Source organism: Vulpes lagopus, chromosome 23 (assembly GCF_018345385.1).
Source record: "Vulpes lagopus strain Blue_001 chromosome 23, ASM1834538v1, whole genome shotgun sequence".
Lineage (NCBI taxonomy): Eukaryota > Metazoa > Chordata > Mammalia > Carnivora > Canidae > Vulpes > Vulpes lagopus.
In genome coordinates, this window is record NC_054846.1 from 57,029,395 (window position 1) to 57,048,633 (window position 19,239).

General features: G+C 43.4%; 1 protein-coding gene across 2 annotated transcripts; it reads right to left on the bottom strand.

The window, feature by feature from the left end:
• Positions 1-2,111: 2,111 nt before the first annotated feature.
• On the bottom strand, positions 2,112-18,476 carry SFPQ (splicing factor proline and glutamine rich). 2 transcript variants are annotated; one of them, XM_041738214.1, is made up of 12 exons: positions 17,565-18,476; positions 16,826-17,014; positions 15,781-16,082; positions 15,590-15,685; positions 14,553-14,749; positions 14,368-14,452; positions 13,902-14,019; positions 13,498-13,546; positions 13,295-13,416; positions 4,469-4,512; positions 2,943-3,029; positions 2,112-2,200 (listed from the first exon to the last, which is right to left on the bottom strand). In XM_041738214.1, exons 1-10 carry the CDS (start codon positions 18,375-18,377, stop codon positions 4,489-4,491), a joined length of 1,995 nt encoding a protein of 664 aa, XP_041594148.1. In that variant the 5' UTR covers positions 18,378-18,476; the 3' UTR covers positions 2,112-2,200; positions 2,943-3,029; positions 4,469-4,488. The 2 variants fall into 2 exon arrangements, with proteins under 2 accessions (XP_041594148.1, XP_041594147.1); XM_041738213.1 differs by having other exon boundaries at positions 4,469-10,860.
• Positions 18,477-19,239: the final 763 nt, after the last annotated feature.

Genomic DNA, 19,239 nt, shown 5'->3' on the forward strand with positions numbered 1-19,239 from the left:
GAGATTTGAATGTGTCAAAAGTGGAATTTAGAGTTCTAAAAAAGGGATCCCTGGGTGGCGCAATGGTTTGGTGCCTGCCTTTGGCCCAGGGCGCGATCCTGGAGACCCCGGATCGAATCCCACGTCAGGCTCCCTGCATGGACCCTGCTTCTCCCGCTGCCTGGGTCTCTGCTCCTCTCTCTCTAGCTGTGTCTATGAATAAATAAAATCTTGAAAAAAAAATTAAAAAAAAAAAAGAAGAGATGGCTGCTTGAGGCGGCCAAAGCAGCTGCAATGTGTGCGACTGACCATGGGATGGAGGGAGATGCGCAGAGAAAGCCATCTGTTGAAAGCTTTTGAATTGTTGGCAGAGCACGAAGCTGTGCACAGTAGACTCCACAAGGTCAGAGTACAATAGTAGGGCTCCCCGGGGCTCAGTGGTTAGCGCCACCTTCAGCCCTGGGCGTGATCCTGGAGACTCGGGATCAAGTCCCATGTCAGGCTTCCTGCGTGGAGCCTGCTTCTCCCTCTGCCTGTCTCTCATGAATAAACTAAAAAAAACAAAAACAAAAAAACCCTGCCCTTCGTATACCTAATTACATTGTATAAAGGAAAGAATTCTTTGAACTTCCTGTGAACCCCGGTGACTATGATTTTAAAACATCACGTGCTCCTTGTGCCCAGTACTGTGCTAACCACCACGTATACCGCTTTCTACCCTAATTGCCCAAAATGGTCTGTACATTTTCCTGATGAGCAACTGCAACTTTGGGAACACAATACGGCAGATGCTGCAGCCAGGCCCACAGTTCTAACACCCAGAACTCCAGTAAAGACCCCATGATGCCCCCAACCACTGTACTGACTTTTGCCTTGAGCTCCTGAGGTTCCCAAGGTAGCAATTAGAAAGGAGTCAAGTTGGACCAAGTAGATTGCAAATTTGGGATGGCTGGCCTATTCTTTGAAGACATGCCAACCACTTAGCAGGACTAGGAGCATGAGGAAAACAGGAGGGTCTTGATCTCCTTCCTGGAACAAACTACACAGGTTTTCAAAGCAAATCCCATGGGAACAGTGACTGCTGTGGCTTTCAACTCTCTTCCTTCGTGCATTTTCAAGTTAACACTGAGCAGGATGTTAACTTTGAGTTTCTTCTACTTAATTACAAGTCAACAAATTAGCACTTCCTGAAATTCTGCACCATTAGTAATGCAGCCCAGACACACAGCAACAAATTACCTTTTAAAAACATATGCCTCGGGATCCCTGGGTAGTGCAGTGGTTTGGCGCCTGCCTTTGGCCCAGGGCGCGATCCTGGAGACCCGGGATCGAATCCCACGTCAGGCTCCCGGTGCATGGAGCCTGCTTCTCCCTCTGCCTGTGTCTCTGCCTCTCTCTCTCTCTCTCTCTCTGTGCGACTATCATAAATAAATAAAAATTTAAAAAATAAAAAAATAAAAAAAAAATAAAAACACGTCTCCTACATTTCCTTAACAAATGCTTTAGCAACAAGAATGACCACAGCAAAGGGAGAAAAGCAGGTTTTACTTCCAAATTTATTAAACAGATTGTACAGTCAATTCCAACAATCTTTTCCCTATACCTACAAAGAATCTACCCAAGATTTTATTGTGAATGAAATTCAGCTTCATTTTAACTTCAAGAAATTGCTACTCAAGGTAACCAAAACATGGTTATTTTGGTCAAATAGAATTGTTTGTGGTTCTTTGTGAAGTTATATAAGTAGCCTAATAACCATATCTGACAAATCTTTTTTTAAATATAAAAGTGGGATAACAAAATGCTATTATGCCTGAAACCCAACCAAGGAGGGGCATGGAGTTAGCTGTTATTTGTCACATGCTAATTTTAAAAATAAAACTGATCTATAAAAAAATCAAGGCAAGTGTAAAATATTGATGGCTTAAATCAGTTTAGTTAGGACATTGAGGGAGGGCCATGAAGTTGGATCAATAATTTATGTAGCTCTGTCAAAAGGCCCAAGAAGATTCCTGAATTATCAGGTTCTACACCCATAATATGTCACCTAGAAAAAAAGGTGATGACATAAAGAAAATTCAAGAAAACAAAAAGTCTTACTTAAAAACAAAAACCAAAACAAAAGCACAAACTGATTTAAAAATGTCTTTATTAACAACTGGGTTGCTCATTCCTCTTTGCCCTCTTCCTCACTGGTTTTCTGGACACAGTTCACCTGATCCTGCCAATTAAAAGAAACAATTACTCCAAAAGATGTTAAGAATCAGAATTGTCATTTACCATTTAGCATCAAGTAAGCTTTCTAACGCCAAAGTAATATTAATCAAGGAATGTGGTAATAGCAGTATTTAATGGACTAAGGTGATTACTTTGCCACCAGCTACTTGATTCAAGTTTACTTCCATTCACCAGAACTTTAGCAGCAACCACTTAGAGATTCAATTGTCGCCTTCCCTAGTTTTAAGATCTAGTCATTACTTATCACTATTTCTACCTTACTCTTTAATGATTGTAATAGCTCTTTAAACCTGATGATAATCTATTTATATGTCACTTTTATCAGATGAGAGACAGTAAGCCACCGTCCACCTACAACCTGTCTGAACTATTGGCACAGCCGTGGCCTCTTGTTTATGTACGGTCTAGGACTGCTTTCCCAGCAGAGTTGAGTTGCCCTTTAAAACTGCCAACCCTTCTAGTGCATCACCAACTCTAGGTGACCTCATCACATAACAAGTTGGTTAAAAACAGGCAACGTTTAATTTTCCAAGCCTACAAACCTCAAGGCTGTTAAAATGACTGTAAGTACTCAAATACTATATAAACAAATTACTTTCTACATAGGAAATTTTAAGGTAAAGTAAGTTAAAATGCAATATTCACATGCGAGTAGTCATGGTGGTAGCACCCAAGAGTTCTTCTGAAATGAAGGCAGCTTACAGCAGAACAATCACTCAGCTTACCTAGACACTTCCTCAGCCTAATAAGTCGTGACTTTCCTTCTTGGCTCACGATGTGTGATGTCGTCTTGAGACTAATAGCTTATCCACCTATCATTAAAAATATAATTTTATTAAAGTAACACATATATAGCATATTACATTTTTACTGACTTTTCGTCTATCTTATTCTTACACACCAACGAGAGGCACATTCTTGGCCCCAGGTTTTTTTTTTTATTCTGCTCTTCTTATTGCTTAGAAAGACCTGGTACACACTACAGTTACATTCTTCTCAATTTTCCTCACACTTTTGGAATTTTGGATTGGACCATTCTCTAATATTTGCTGGATAAGTACAAGAGAGGGTGATCTCTTAAGGGAGATTTTGAATGTGTCAAAAGTGGAATTTAGAGTTCTAAAAAAGGGATCCCTGGGTGGCGCAATGGTTTGGTGCCTGCCTTTGGCCCAGGGCGCGATCCTGGAGACCCCGGATCGAATCCCACGTCAGGCTCCCGGTGCATGGAGCCTGCTTCTTCCTCAGCCTGTGTCTCTGCCTCTCTCTCTCTCTCTCTGTGACTATCATAAATAAAAAAAAAAAAAAAAAAAAAAAAGAGTTCTAAAAAAAATAACATTTCTCCACTAATTCGAGCCTTCTTTGGCTTTTTTCTACATAACCACTGTATCGGGCAGCGCCGGTGGCGCAGCGGTTTAGCACCGCCTGCAGCTCAGGGCATGATCCTGGAGACCCGGGATCGAGTCCCACATTGGGCTCCCTGCATGGAGCCTGCTCCTCCCTCTGCCTGTCTCTGCCTCTCCCTCTAGCTGTGTCTCTATGAATAAATAAAATCTTAAAAAAAAAAAAAATAAATAACACCCTGTATCTTCTTTTTCAATTGAAATGTAAGGGCACCTCAGTGGCTCAGTTGGTTAAGTGCCTGCCACCTTTGGCTCAGGTCACAATCCTGGAGTTCCAGGATCAAGCTCTGCATTGGGCTCCCTGCTCAGCGGGGAGTCTCCTCCCTCTGCACCTCACCCTGACCATGCTAATAAAGATCTTTAAAAAAAAAAAAAATTAGAACTTAGTTTCAGGTGCACAACAGAGCTTCCTTCAAACATGTACCTTTGGTCAATTCTATTGTTCGAAACTTTACAAACAGAAGAGTAGTCCTGGAGCACATGGGTAGCTCAGTGGTTGAGCCTCCGCCTTTGGCTCTGGTCCTGATCCCAGGGTCCTGGGATCGAGCCCCACATCAGGCTCCCCCACAGCGAGTCTGCTTCTCCCTCTGCCTGTGTCTCTGCCTCTCATGAATGTATAAATAAAATTAAAAAAAAAAAAAAAAAAGTAGTCTCCACTTTTTCTCTCTTAACTCACACATACCCACGTTGTTTTCAAACAAAACACATGGATATTAGAAGTAAACATCTTAAAAAAAAAAATCAAACACGTTTCACTCCATATGCTAAATCACATTTTTTTTTAGCTGTTATAAGCAAATCACATTCAATTCAAAAGTCTTCTATAGGTTAGGACTTCTAAGGAAACTTACTTGGAGTGAGTACTCCAGTATCAGCCAACATCAATCATTCTTACCTAAAGAATAATAAGAGAAAGTTAATATAAAAGACAAGGGTATAAAGGCTTGAAAATGCTAGTTAACTTCAAAATTTAAAGAGTAAAATTCCAGAGACAAAGATTGGGGGGGCAAGTTACAGCATTTAAAAAAAAAAAAAAAACAGGAAGAAACTTGATGGGGGGAAAAAATCTAAAATTATTCTTATGTAAAGTAATAAAGTAGACAGCTGAATTCAAATAAAAACTATATCTTAAAATACAAAAGCCTGTATCTGCTATTTTCACCAGTCTGAGCACAATCAAGTTTGACTGCAACCCAAAATATACTATCCCTTATGAGAAGGTATGTGACAACGTTCACCTTACCAAAGGAGTTTTAACATCAGCTCTCTTTTCATATAAAAGCACATACCCTGCCCCCATTCAAGTAGGTCTTCCGTTGTCAGGTGGACTGACCACCGTCAGAAGTAGTCCTCCAAGAGTGCCCTCCCCATTCCACAGTACACAACAATGCAGTTGTTACCCTGCAGTCCTAGGTATTTGCCTCGTTCTTTCCCTCCAAGTCCTCACTGAGTTTTAAGTTAGGGCAGGGAAGCTATGCCTTCTTCGGTATAGCAAGGAACCTGAGTTTTTCTGAGGGAGAAGACATTCACCTTCACTATATATGCCTGGCAGGGCCACGGTGCACAAAAACCAGAAAGATCAGCCTTAATTCAAGTTCCAGGTTTTTCTTCCTCCCTGATTATCAGTTACTGCCAAGGGATTAAAAAAAAAAAAAAAAGTTCCCTGTTGCACATGTACCATCCATAAGGGATACTATATCGTTTTGCATTCTCCCCCATTCTCCAGATTGTCCTATTCTGCATCCGGCCCCCTTCTCACCCTCCAAATAAAATCTTTTCAGCACTGGTGTTCAAAAGCAACATTTTTATGGTTGATGGTTTACCAACTGTGAGATTTCCACAGTTGAGTCTTAAAAATTGCCAATCATTATCTAGCAGCAATGACAGATGATTAGGAGCAGTCAAATCCTCAGAATTCTTTCCCTAATAGGCAGCCATTTGAGAACTGCACTAGCTGACAGAACACTGAAGCATTATCAGCTAAAGCCAAAACCAAATAAAGGCCCAGAACAAACATCCTGGCTCTCTCAAACCTGTCCAAAATCATTAAGGGAAAGGCAGTAAATGCAGGACTGTGGATCATGTCACTGCAGCTGACAATGATTAACAATAGGAGACATGCAACCCCCATTAAGGTTAAAAGTCCAAAACTAGTCACACGCATCTCTTTTCTTGGGGAAAAATGAGACTCTTAGGCATTCTTTGTAGGTTTTGCAACCTTGTGTGAGGAGTACCCATTCCATTTCTTTCATCTTTCAGAAAGCACCGGTATCTGTTCCAAGGGCCTAACAGTACGAAAACGCATTCTGGCATCACACTTCTGAACCTCGGATCATTCTCATTAAAAATAATTAATTTTGGTTTGTAACAAGAAAAGACTATGAAATACAATGCAAGCACCTCGGTATAATGTTACTGAAGCCCATTTATTCCCAGCTTTTTGAGTGAGTGTTTTTAAGACCCTCTACACTAAAATTCACAAATTATAGCTACATACAAATCGAAACTAGTAAGAATGACTTAAGTCCCAAGTTTCTCATTTGAAAGTGCAAAAACCTAGTGACCTTGAAGTAAGCAGAAATGAAGCAAAATTAACCCCCCTCCCCAATGATTTTCCTCAAGTCCATAGATTATATAAGGAGTACATTCTCTGCAAAATTGTTATTGACTATTAAGAAATAAACCTGAGCTTTTATTTCTAAGCACTTGAATCACTAATCACGGTAGCAAGTGTTGGCCACCGATTTAATGATTATGCCACAGGAAACCCGATCAGGGTTGTATGTCAATTTAGTGACACTCTTGTCACTAACACTGAGCATTATGTTTGCACTGCATTGTATTATTAATATACAGCTAAACTAGTCACCATTTGCTTTTTCACCTAACAGGAGAGTCAAGGTATTTGCTTGAATAAACTACATATTAAAGTACCAATTTGTCCCCACCTTGTGAATTGCTTGCCAAGGAGCAAGCCATTTTTCTTGATACAATGAAAGAAAATTCTCATAGTCAGGAAGAGTTTTCACCGGCATTTATGCAAAGTAAACCAAACTTTCCAGTTACAGAGCAGAAAGCATTATACGTGAAAGCTGTTTCTTCTCATGCATGCTAGCTAAAAACCAGCTCGGAGACCAAAGTTAAGTGGAATTGAGGTCTGGAACAACAGTCGATGCAAAGCTTACAAAAAGCTTATTAAGCCCTAAGCAACAAAAGAAGGTGCTTTTGAAGACTCTTTTGTTTCTTTTGGTGAACACTTAAGATTATAACATCACATCCCTAAAGCTAAGGGAACCAAATTCGAAAAGCTACTCTGAACATTTGCAGTTATCCTACAGAATACGACGAAAAGTCTTAGGATTGGGAAATGATTCCCAACGTGTCATCAACTGCAGGCAAGTCAACATGCCACACCACTTTCCCCAGGTTTAGAGCATAGACATATTTAGACAAGTCACATAACTTGAACTATTCACATTAGATTCCCACCTAAGCCCACGTTAGTAACAAAGGTATTCCCGTGAAGCCCATTAAAAAAAAAATTTCAGTTCACATTACAAAAAAAAAAACTGTACTTTTACTCTTAATTCACTCAACCTGCAGAATAATTACCAAGATTGCATTCTGAAATCAATAGTGCTGACCTGTGGGCAGGAGGTCAGTTTGCTACAACAGAGACTCAGTTTCACAGGCTATATACAGTCCATGTCAAGGTGCTAACAGCGCTCTACTTCCCCAGTATGGTTTGCTTCCCTCTCCCCCACACCACTGATGCGCTCCAGGTTCTCTTCAGTTACAATGCAACTAAAGGAAACCACGCAACTCAGACATACCAAAGAATCAAGTTTGCACTTTTTATCTGAGAACTGCAACAGCACTGAAGTCTGCCTGACAAATTACAGCTCTAAACCCAAACCCACGCAGTTTGGATAGAAACTAGCTTTACCATACAAGTGTTAGGTGCTGCACTGTAATTTCATCGTCAGAAGTGTGATGTCAGAATGCCCACGGAATTAAAGTACATAGCAAGTCACCAAGTTAGATTATATTGCTTGTTACCTACCTGTATGCAGTCGGCAATGAGAATCTTGGAGCAAGCAGGAATACTACATCCGGGTCCTAATGTCCATTGCCATTTGCGGTACTACGTTCCTCACAGTTACGCACTGCAGAAATGCTGGCTAAATGCAGTTATGTAGCAGGCCACTACTTTAATAGTGCATAATTGCAGTCCAAGAACACCAGAAAACATTCCGCCACAACATAGTGGCTTGCCCAAGAAAAGCCAAGTATCTAAATTTTTGTCTGCCAGGATATGCCACTTATAAAAAAATTGCACAGGCGTAACGTTACAATTTCCCAGATTATCTGTTTATATTAGTGTTATAATACATCTATATATAGAGTGGTGGGGTTTACAGTACTTCTTAGGAGTTTAATTAGTGTTCTAAGCCAAGAGGATTATGGTTTCACTGAATGTGAGCCCCTGGGTTCATCTTATAAGGTACCTATTAAATACACTGGGGTCTCTTAGAGAATGCAATTTTTAAAGATTAGGAGTAATAAGCTTAAAACGGATCAGTGTTCCTCTTAAAACAAAATTATGAGAGAAAGTGGAGAAGAGGAAATGGGGGCAGGTGGTTTCTTTAAATGAGAAAAATGGCTAAAATACTCCAAAAGTACTACATTCCCTTTCCCACCCCATGTTCATATCAGTTTTTAGGAAGTTCCTTTTTAAGATGATTTAAATTCACATTAGTCTAAAAACTATCATATGCATTGCAAGACTTATTGAAAAGTCTATTTGAGTAGCTTACAACCCTTGGTACACTGCTGCTTCAGGGATGAAAGGCAAAACTTAGTGGAAACTAAGCAACATTATTTGCTAAACAAGGTTTAGCAATTCTACAGCCCACAGTAAGGCTATCAAAACCACAACTTTCAGTAGATTATCCATTAGCATCCTTCACCACTCTTCAAAGGTATAGTACTAACAAAATCTTATTTTAGGGGTCTGTGCCAGCATCCCTTATAAAGAAAGGCATGTAATCTGAAAAATAAACTGAAACATTAATTTTATAGGCAGATTTTCCCACTTCCCCACCAGCCCCCGCCCACACACATTCAAGTTCACCCTCTATGGGTGTCCCATGAACACCCCTTATTTTATCATTAGTGGAGTCCCTACCATACAATTCAATCAAATTGTAATGGATTCCTTTCCAATCCAGACCCTTGTTTCCATACAGAAAACCTCATACATATCACCAATTAATGACTTAGGACAAAACTTCCTCATTGATAGAATTATGGTAGAACTACTACCCATTTCCAAGTGTCTTTCTTGGTGAAGAAATAATGAGCATTTTCTAAGGAGATTCTCTTCCTTAATTAGCACACAATGTACCTGTCAGTCACACAACCAGAATTGAGTGACATGCCTTTATACTCCACTAGTGTTTTACTTTTAGTATTATCCAGTTTCCTATGCACAAAGTGTTCGATTGTTTCAACAATAGGTCTCCCTTTGTACTCAGGCACAATACTGACCTTCAGCATTTTAACCAAGATTTGATTTAGAATTTTACTTTTGCCAATTAGCACCAACAACAGAGGTGAAAAGGAGGAAGACACATTCCGTAGGAAGAGTTCTGTAATGTACAAATTTGAATGGACACATCTAAGAACAAAGCCAAACCCTTCAGTTACTTTACCTACTTTTAGGAAGTCGTTCCTCTGCTAACATATATGCACTGGGACAACAGGTTCCCGTCAGTACTAACAGTCAACAGTAACAATCTACTGTAGTAGTAAGTCAGAATGTCTTATCCTAATGGAAGGAGATTCAATGAAGTTGACAACTGACAACACCATCGAAACACTCCAAAACTTTATGGTGGGAGAAAGGGCTATTTGTACTGTGTAGCATGAGCAACTCTCTCCAGATTTAGTGCTACATCGAAAGTAAACTATGGAAAAACAGGTTAACAAATATTTTACAGTTAAGAATCGTTATCTGCAACCCTATTTGTCATTTACAGTCACCACTAGTTCTTAGACAAGAGAACAAGATTTTTATAGTCCTACAGATTTTGCCCACCAGCAGTAGCACAAGGAGATGTAAAAGTTACAGAGTACAAATGTATACATAGCTACACCTACTTTATGGTTACTACGCTTCTTACTTTCAAGTTGCTTTTTTCAGACTAAATCCCCATCTTCATAAATCGCTTGAAGTAATACATGAAAAGGCTTCATGTTTAACAATCTTTAATTCAAATGTGAAAGTTCAGTACAAGCCATTTGTAGGGCTTGGGACTTGTTCTTTTAAAAACAAGAATGGAGGAATGCAACAGAATGATCTTTCCACTTTTCTTCAGAAACTTTCAAGGAAAGGATAGATCATAGGGCCATAAAGATCCATTTAGTCATACCCACTTTCTCCCCTATCAATAGTCTTTCACCCATTCCATAATCTTAATACACATTCCTGAAGGAAGATTTACAGTTCAGCTTGCTTACATAACCATTTAAAAATACTTAGCACCAGCTTGCTTCCTATAATGCCAAACAAATCATGAAACTACTTCAATATGCATTTCTTCTTTTTAAAACAAGGGTGTACTTATTTTTAGAAAGCAATACTTAGCCTACAGATACATTTCCCAGAAATGGCATGTGCCATTCAAAGGCCTAGACACGCTCATGCTTTCAAAGTGGAATACCTAGCCTAATGTGCATAGAAGCATGAATGGCAAAGTTGAAGATCCATATTATAACTATTTTTTCTATTTATTTGAAGCACAGTAAAAAAAAATTGGTACACTTTGGAAATTCAGTGGCACAAGGTACACTGCCATAACTTGAGGGACATTATACAGTTAAAAAAAAAAAAAAGGAAATAAAAAGGAAAAAAATTCCCCTGTTTGAAACACTGTATTACATAATTTTACCTGCCCAAACAGACCATTTACAAATATTAGGTCAATAAACTGCTAACATCCATAAAAAGGTAGCTTTCTTACTAAAATGCAAGAATTTAAAAGATTGGTATCTAAACAAGAAAAGACAAAAACAAACTGGAATGAAAACCTAGATATCACATCTAAAATCGGGGCTTTTTGTTTGGGCCTTCATACTCTTCTCTCCCTCTACCATATCCTGCTGGAGTTCCAGGCCCCATTCCTCTAGGACCCTGTCCACCCACAGGTCCCGCACCTCCCTGCCCAAAGCGCTCAGTACGCTATTGGAACAGTAATTAACAGTTCATTATATGTAGTTGATGTCCATGTGTGTTAAGTAAATATTTTAGAAGGTTCCGTAGTCAACGTTCGTCGATACAATCACCAATGAGTCGATCCACAGGTACCGGGAACATAGAAAGGAAAAAAGGGTAATTTGAAAATTAGTTTACGATAATACATGCCTTGTGGTATGTTCCCACTTGAGCCATTCTCATACACCTGTTTCAAAGAATAGGTCTTCCCTGTAGTGCTAAAAAATTTAAGAAATTAGTGCAGATGTGAAAACCCATTCCAAAATGAGTTTTAAGAAATTTCACATCAGATTAACCCACTGGAAAAGCTTGCAAACTTCTCACTTTCAAGGTCTCAACAGGAAATTTAATTTCCAAGTAAGCCTAACAAGCCCAACCAGACAGATTCAATGCACTCAATGAAGTGACAAAGACCTACTCACCAGTTAGTGGCATGAGCTGCTTAAGAAACCTTGTGCTTTTCAAGATCTTAAGACACATCTGCTAAGTTGCAGAAATCTTAAAAGGTTCAAAGTTTTAATAAAATGCTACCAGACTACAAAAAGAAAAAGCATAAAAGACTAATAGATTTAGTCACTTAACCGGCACAGTAACTTCATTTAAAGTGTTGCCATATTCTCACAAATATACCACCTTCAGAAACATCACTATATAACCAGAGACAATTATGTTCACAGTACTAGTCTGTATTGTTGCAAACTGACTGAATACACAGCCCACCCCCACACTGTCCCAGCTTTTCCTTCGGGTCTTTGAAAGCCCACTGGCACTTAGCTATGATGCCACGTTTTGGCTATCTCCCCAACAGCCTAAACACCAATCTTAAATGACTGCAATAAAGCAGGATTTTATTATTCCATCTAGTTTTAAGTACTTCTAATCTGAGAAACCTATGTTCCTCAAACAGAAAAACCTTATACATATGCAAACCACAGAAGCCTCAACTATCTTTCAAATCCCATTCAAAATAAATCAGTTACTAAGAGCAACACTCCAAAAATTGGGGGGAGGGGAGGGAGCATCAGGGTTTAACTGTTCCTATACATAGTTCCAACATGTTTCCTATTAAATACTATACGTGGCAACTTAAAAAATCTAAAAATCCTTTAAACTATTTCTCAAAATTCTAAAAATTTCCAAGGTTTTAGCGCATTGTGCTACGTTTTCTCAAAAGCGGTTAGAAAATTTTGGGGTTTCACAAACGTTATTGCAACATCTTAGAACCCTACCCATTACACGGGACATAGAAAGAACCTTAATTGTGGGAACATCACGTCAAATTAGATTTTACAAATTTGATACAGACCTACAATCTACCTTTTAGGAACCATATAAACCAAATGTTACCCACATTTATTTTCTAAATTTAAAAGAAAGCTAGTAACACTATGTGTAACCCAAACAGCTACTTACGATTCCAATTCTCAAAAAACTAGATATTAAGCAGATGAGGCCCCATACTATTTCTTTATATTCCTATGTTAAAGATGAATCTAACAAGCTAGGTGCTGCAGCTTCCCTCCTTTGCCAAAAGCCTGCAGGTGAACCAATCAAGATTGAGTTCACTTGTGAAAATGCACTCTTCTCTAAGCCCACCTCTAAATCCAATATTCAATTTTCCTACGGATTTGTTAAGGCCCTAACACAGCCACTCCAACCAATTCACTTGGTGGTTCTAAAGCATCCTGACAGGCTATCTGTACAGTTATAATATGAAAGCATCAAGAAGGTTCAGATCAAATGCACACAACTAGTATGCTTAAAATTGAAATTGTCATTGGTTTTTACTATCCTGTAGCAAAATAGAGATGTCAGTTTATTTTAGAAGGTGCACCTATTGACAGGCCCAACAAGTGGGAAACGACGAGTCAAAACAGTAAACAACTCCCTTTTCATGGGTAGAAACCACACAAAATATAGGTCAAAGTCCTACACATCACTGGAACATGCCTAAAGCTATAAACTACAAGTCTGATTCATACTTATGGCAAATACCAACTTAATGAATGACAGTTTGCCATGTGATTACTCTCACTTGGATGTAGAATAATCAGGTACGTCATCTAACATTTAGAATTTGGATTTGCCATGTGCTAGAGTGCAAAAGTACACAAGCAATATAATGGAAAGCCCCTATGTCTACTTATTGCCAAAGAGAATTCCAACATACTGACAGCATTGACTTCTTGTTGGCAACCGTTTCAGTTTAGGTTACCGCACACTGAGATCTTCTATGTTGCCAAAATACTCCTCGAGATTATGATTTACATGATAAGGGAACTAAAAAAGAGGTCCGGTCACCTACTTAAAAAACAAAAACAAAAAACCAAAAAACAAAACACACACGTAAGTTGTGAAAAATGAGAATTTCCTTTGTACTACGTCACACAGGATACATTACCATGTCGCTTCCCATCATGGAACCACTCATGGTTGCTGGTGGGACTCCAGGATTAGCTTCATAACCTATGCCACCACCACCACCTAGAGGTGGAAATTTCTGGCCTCCTGAACCATAGGGATCTATGAAACAAAAATGCTGGTTATAAACCAACCAGAATACTGCTCTCAAATGGTATCGCTAATTCGATTTTCATGGCTTACCTCCCATGTTCATTGCTCCTCCACCACCCATTCTCATGTCTCTTTCTCTCTACAAGAAAATAAAATCCTTTCATATACCTGTACTCTATCCATACCAATAATTCTTGAAAAGACAAAAATTTCCAAGACTCAAAAGTTATGACTATATACTTATAATAACTAAACATAGTTATGACTATATTTAAAAGAATTATCATAAAACCCATAAAGCTTCTTCCTAAACCAACAAAATCTTTAGGCCCAGCCAAAAAGATAAAACTCAAGGCATATTAATCATGATAATGCATTTACAAAAAGAACAGCAGAAATGTGAAATGTCATAATAAATTTGAGTAAAATGTGATTTTAGGTACCTACAAGTTTTGTAGACAACTCCAATTACATTTCAATAGGATTTTACTTACTGGATCCATGTAGCCCATCCGGCTATAACTTTCCTCTCTTTGGCGTCTCATTTGTTCTTCCATCTCACGCTGCCGAATCATCATCTCTTCTTCCCTTCTACGCCGTTCTTCCTCTTGCCTGGAAATATTCATCAAGCATGTAAACTGAAGCGTCATCCACATCTTTTAAAAAGTCAATTTGAAGAAAGCTAGAAATTTGCTTCAGAGCTTTAACAAAGTCTAGATTAGAGCAAACACACATGAAGGCCTGGAGAATGGAAAGTAGCCTTAGAAACATGCTGGCAAAGAAAACAGGCATCAACAACAGAAACCCTACATCTACTCCAACTTAGTGTTAAGCCAATACTGACATAATAGCATTTAACCTCTCCCTAACCCTATCCGACTCACTTGCAAAATTTCAGTTTATCTTTTCCTCTAAATGTTAACACAGAAAAAAAGACTTAATAGCCTAACAAAATTTTACCTTAGTTGCATTTCTTTACGTTTCTGCATTTCTTGATTGTGAAGTTCTTCCATGCGTCTTAATTCTTCCTGGCGTCTCATCAGATCTGAACATTAAAAAATTGTTTTGAATTCACATTAATCGAGTTCTAAAGTTCAAAAGGAAACTGATCCTATCAGTGAAATTTACACAAGAAAATCTTTTACCTTGACGCAAAAGATTTGCCTGATGCTCATGATAGGCATCTTCCATTTCACTTTCCAATTTGTCTTTCGCATCTTTCATGTTTTTTTCAACTTGTTCCCTTTGCTGTTTTTCCATTTCATCCAGGGACTTCCATCGCTGAGAATATTCATACTCAAATGTGCCATGCTGGGCAAAACGAGGAGGTGTTTCTCTCTCCCTAACAATATTTAAACATTAACCAATTTGTGGGTGCCCACAAGAAATACTACCTGATTTGCCCCCAAATGCGGACTTCCCTCCCTAGTCTATCACTTGTAAGAAATGCCAAAAGGCAAAAAAAAAAAAAAAAAAAAAAAAAAAAAGCCAAAAGGCAAAGACCACCTTGGTTCACAAACATAGCATTACATCCAAATCCAAAATGAAGTGTTCCACCTGGGTGGCTCAGTCAGTGGAGCATCTGAGCCATGAGACTGAGCCCTGCAGAGCACCCTTGATATTCTTTCCCTCTACCATCCACCCCCACCCCAAAGCACATTTGGCTCATGGTCTCAAGTCGACAAAATATAAAAATTTTTAAATTGTTTACTTAACCAATTCTTAATCAACAACGTTATTTTCCATCCTTAAAAAGGGAAACACCTATTCATCACGCAGTCGTTTTAAGGACAAAACAAAACTGCATATAAAAATACACCTATCTTAGCAACAAACACTAAGCATTTGAACATCTACTTCCTGAGCCTTAAAAGTTCTACCAAGCACATGCACTCCATAGAATTTTGTATTCTCTATACAAAACTGAAAAATTCCCGTTTGCAATGAAAAAAAAAAAAAAAAAAGACCCTTAGAATAAACCAATTTGGGACACCTGGGTGGCTCAGTGGTTGAGTGTCTGCCTTTGGCCCAGGGCGTGATCTTGAGGTCCTGGGATCGAGTCCCACATCGGGCTCCCGGCATGGAGCCTGCTTCTCCCTCTGCCCGTGTCTCTGCCTCTCTCTGGGTCTCTCGTGAATAGATAAGATCTTTTAAAAAAATAATAGAAATAAACCAATCTTACTTTTGATACATTGGATTCTTCTGTGCAAGTTTTTCAGGAAGGCCATCTTCATCATCTAATTGTTCAAGTGGTTCCACAATGACTGGACGAGGCGTTCTAACAACAAAAATGGTTCCGTCTTAAATGGTTTCAGTTTTTATCTCAATTTCTCCATCCAAATTAATAAAAAGTAGAATAACAGAAGAACTTACGTTGTCAGTAAGAAAACACCTTCGCTGCATCTTTCAAATGCTTTTCTTGCCGCTGGTTTAGAAGCAAATTCAACAATGCCTTTTCCTGTAGATCTCCCACGATCATCCACGATTACAACAGCCCTCTCAATAGGACCAAATTGGCTAAAGGCTTCTTCCAACAGTTCATTGGAAACATAAGGTGAAAGATTTCGCACGGATAGGGCAGCAGCATGTGTGGCAAAGCGAACCCGAAGCTGCCTACCCCTCATGGGTGTATCATCCAGTTCAGCTTTGGCAATTTCAGCCAACGCCCTAGATTCCTGAAAATACCAGACTCAAGTTAATGACCTCAACGCTGGCTAACGCCCATTCAACTGTCAAAAACCTAACTCCCACTCCTTCCTCCAGCTCAGTTGAAGCATCTTCAGGGATCCCCCCTGAACTGCCGAACCCCGCCCCCCTGTGGGTAGTTAGAGCTCTTTCCCACCCACTAACCTCTCACTTAGATACCAACAATCATTCACCACGCAGTAGTTGCATCTTTTCCAGAAAAATGATGAAAAATGTAAAAACCAAGTTATTACTGTTGGTCTAAACATTAGAGTTTGTAGTAACTAATAAACAAGGAAAACCTTCCAAATCCACATCAAAGAAAACCCCACAAAACCAGGGCAGCCCGGGTGGCTCAGGAGTTTGGCGCCGCCTTCCGCCCAGGGCGCGATCCTGGAGAGCCGGGATCGAGTCCCACGTCGGGCTCCCCGCATGGAGCCTGCTTCTCCCTCTGCCTGTCTCTCTGCCCCCACCCTCTCTCTCATGAATAAATAAGTAAACAAAGGTTAAAAAAAAAAAAAAAAAAACTTTAAAATAGAATTACTGGGCAGCCCGGGTGGCCCAGCGGTTTAGCACCGACTTCCGTCCAGGGCGTGATCCTGGAGACCCGGGATGGAGTCCCACCCACGTCAGGCTCCACGCATGGAGCCTGCTCCTCCCTCTGCCTCTCTCATGAATGAACAAAATCTTAAAAATGAAAAAGAAGAAAAAAAAACAACACCAAACAACTCACAAGTTTAATAAACCCAAATCCTTTGCCTTTGTTGATAAAAACTTCTCCTGGTTCTCCGTATTTAGCAAAGAGTCTTTTGAACTCATCCTCCGTGATGTCAGCAGGTAGATTCCCGACAAACAACCGGCAGCGCTGCGTGTAGGTTTTCTCTCCGGGCCTCCTCAGGAGCGACAAGTTGGCTTTGAACCCCTAACGGAACGGGAAGGAGCCGTTCAGACACCGGTGATCTCCGCGGGTAGGAAAACCCCGGCGACAAGGCTCACTCCTCTCGGACCCGTGACCGCATCGATCGGGGGGCTCCTCGGCCCCATCCGGGGTCAAGCTCGCCATTTCCCTGCACCGGCGGGGCGCCCAGGCCAACAGCACCGACGGCTGGCCGCTCCAGGCTCCACTCCACACGAGCCACCTCCTCAGCCGCCGACGACGTGGCCCTCACCAACCGCAACCGCCGCGGCGCTTAGGTCACAGCGCTCGTCGGGTCAAGCGCCAGAGGAGAAAGTCGAGTCCTCGACGCCGCGCCGACCCCCACCTGACGCGCGCTGGCGCCCTGCAGGCCGCAACGCCCCCGGCCTCGCAGTCCTCCTCAGGCTCCCGGGCCCCGCCCCCCTGCCGCCGCGCACGCGCACGCACACCTTCCGGTCCCCGACAAAATGGAGGCCGGGAAGGGAAGGAGGCGGGGGTCGCCGCCATCTTAGGGACACCGCCGCGAAGCCCGGGGCGGGGGGTGGGGGACACTCACCTCCGAGTCGGAGATCTTCTCCTCGCTGCGGCCGCCGGGCCCGCCGGGCGGGGGCCCCTGGTGGTGCTGCTGGTGGTAGGGCGGGTGGTGCTGCCGCCCTCCGCGCGGCTCCCCCCCGCCCCGGTGCGGCGGCTTGGGGTGGCCCCCGGGGGTACTCAGGCCCGGGCCGCCGCCGGGCTTCGGCCCGCCCGGCATTTTGCCGCCTTTCGGGCCTCCGGGGCCTGGGCCCTGTTTAGGCCCCGGGCCCGGGCCCCCTGCGGGCGGAGGCGGCGGGCCCCCGGCCTGGGGCGGGGTGGTGGGGACCCCGCTGCTCGGGGGCGCGGGCGGGGGCGCCCCAGGCGGCGCCGAGGAGACGGCGGGCGGCGGGGTCGGGGTGGGGCCGGGGCCCGGGCCCGCAGGGGCCCCCGAGGTCGGAGGAGTTGCGGGCGGTGCCGAGCCGGAGGCCGGCGGCGCGCTGCCCACTCCTGGGGCCGGGCCGGGCCCCTGAGGACCCACAGGCTTGGACGAGTCCTGCGGCGGCGGCGGCTGCTGATGCGGCGGCTGATGCGGCGGCGGCTGAAGCGACGGCGGCTGCTGCGGCGGCGGCTGCTGCGGCGGCGGCTGCTGCTGTTGCTGGTGCGGAGGTGGTGGCGGGATCGGGGGCTTGGGGCCGCCCTGGCCCGGGCCGGGCCCCATGGGTCCCCGGTTCTGATTGAGGCCCATGCCGGGCGGCGGGGAACGGAAGTCGTGGAGGCCACCGCGGCCGCCGCCGCCTCCGCGCCGGTGGAAGCCGCCGCCGCCGCCGCCGCGGCTCCGGAACCGATCCCGAGACATGTCTGTGATCAAGGGGCGGTCGAGGCAGAAGCGGAGAAGACGCTCGGGGAACGTGGAGGCCACCTTGCTTCGCACAAGATGGCGGATGACACAGGCGGCGCGTCGCCTTTGTCCTCCGCTTATATAGGCCGGCCGGCGCGGCCCCGCCTACCCGTCGATCGGCAGCTCCCTGGGCCAATGGCATGCGCGGTCGCCGATGACGCCGAGTGACGGAGCGCCGCTGCTGCCGATTGGCTTCCGGCGAAGCGGAGGGCAGCGCGGAGGGGCTGGAGTTTCCAGGTGGCCAATGAACGGGAGAGGAGTTGGCCGGAGGCCGCTGCGATTTGCTGCCAGAAATTTGAAAGGGGTCCGCAGACCAACGTTGCGTGCTCAGCAGGGCCCGACCGCTCCCGCGGAGGGAGGTTGCCCACCCGGTCCTCGGGGTGGACCCCCAGCGCCGCCGGCCGCTCAGCGTGCAACCCGCCCCGCGCGGCGCCCTCGGAATGGGGCGTGGGGTCCTCGGGCTCCGCGCGCACGCGAGATGGCGCCTGGGCAGAGGCCCCGCGGGGGGCGGCCTGCGCTCGGAACGACCGGTGCTGCCGCGCCTGCAGCTCTCTAACCCAAGTCGCCCGAGGACTGTAACATTTTCCCTGATTTAAAAAAAAAAAAAAAAAAAACATTTTCCCTGATTCCACCAGCGCTCGACACCTTCTGACCTCGGAAGATACTTTAAGGTTACAATGTTGCAATAGGTCTTCCGGGGCCGCCCGGGGCTCGGCGGTTGAGCACCTGCCTGCGGCCCAGGGCGTGACCCCGGGTCACGGGATCCAGTCCCGCGTTGGGCTCCCTGCGTGGGGCCTGCTTCTCCCTCCGCCTGTGTCTC

Bases quoted from the DNA above. Each gene is read 5' to 3' on its own strand.
- SFPQ (XM_041738213.1), bottom strand. From the start codon at position 18,377: ATGTCTCGGGATCGGTTCCGGAGCCGCGGCGGCGGCGGCGGCGGCTTC. The intron at 17,015-17,564 runs GTGAGTGTCCCC...CCGTTCCGTTAG, and splicing joins AGAAGATCTCCGACTCGGAG to GGGTTCAAAGCCAACTTGTC. The intron at 16,083-16,825 runs GTGAGTTGTTTG...TGGTATTTTCAG, and splicing joins GATTTGGGTTTATTAAACTT to GAATCTAGGGCGTTGGCTGA.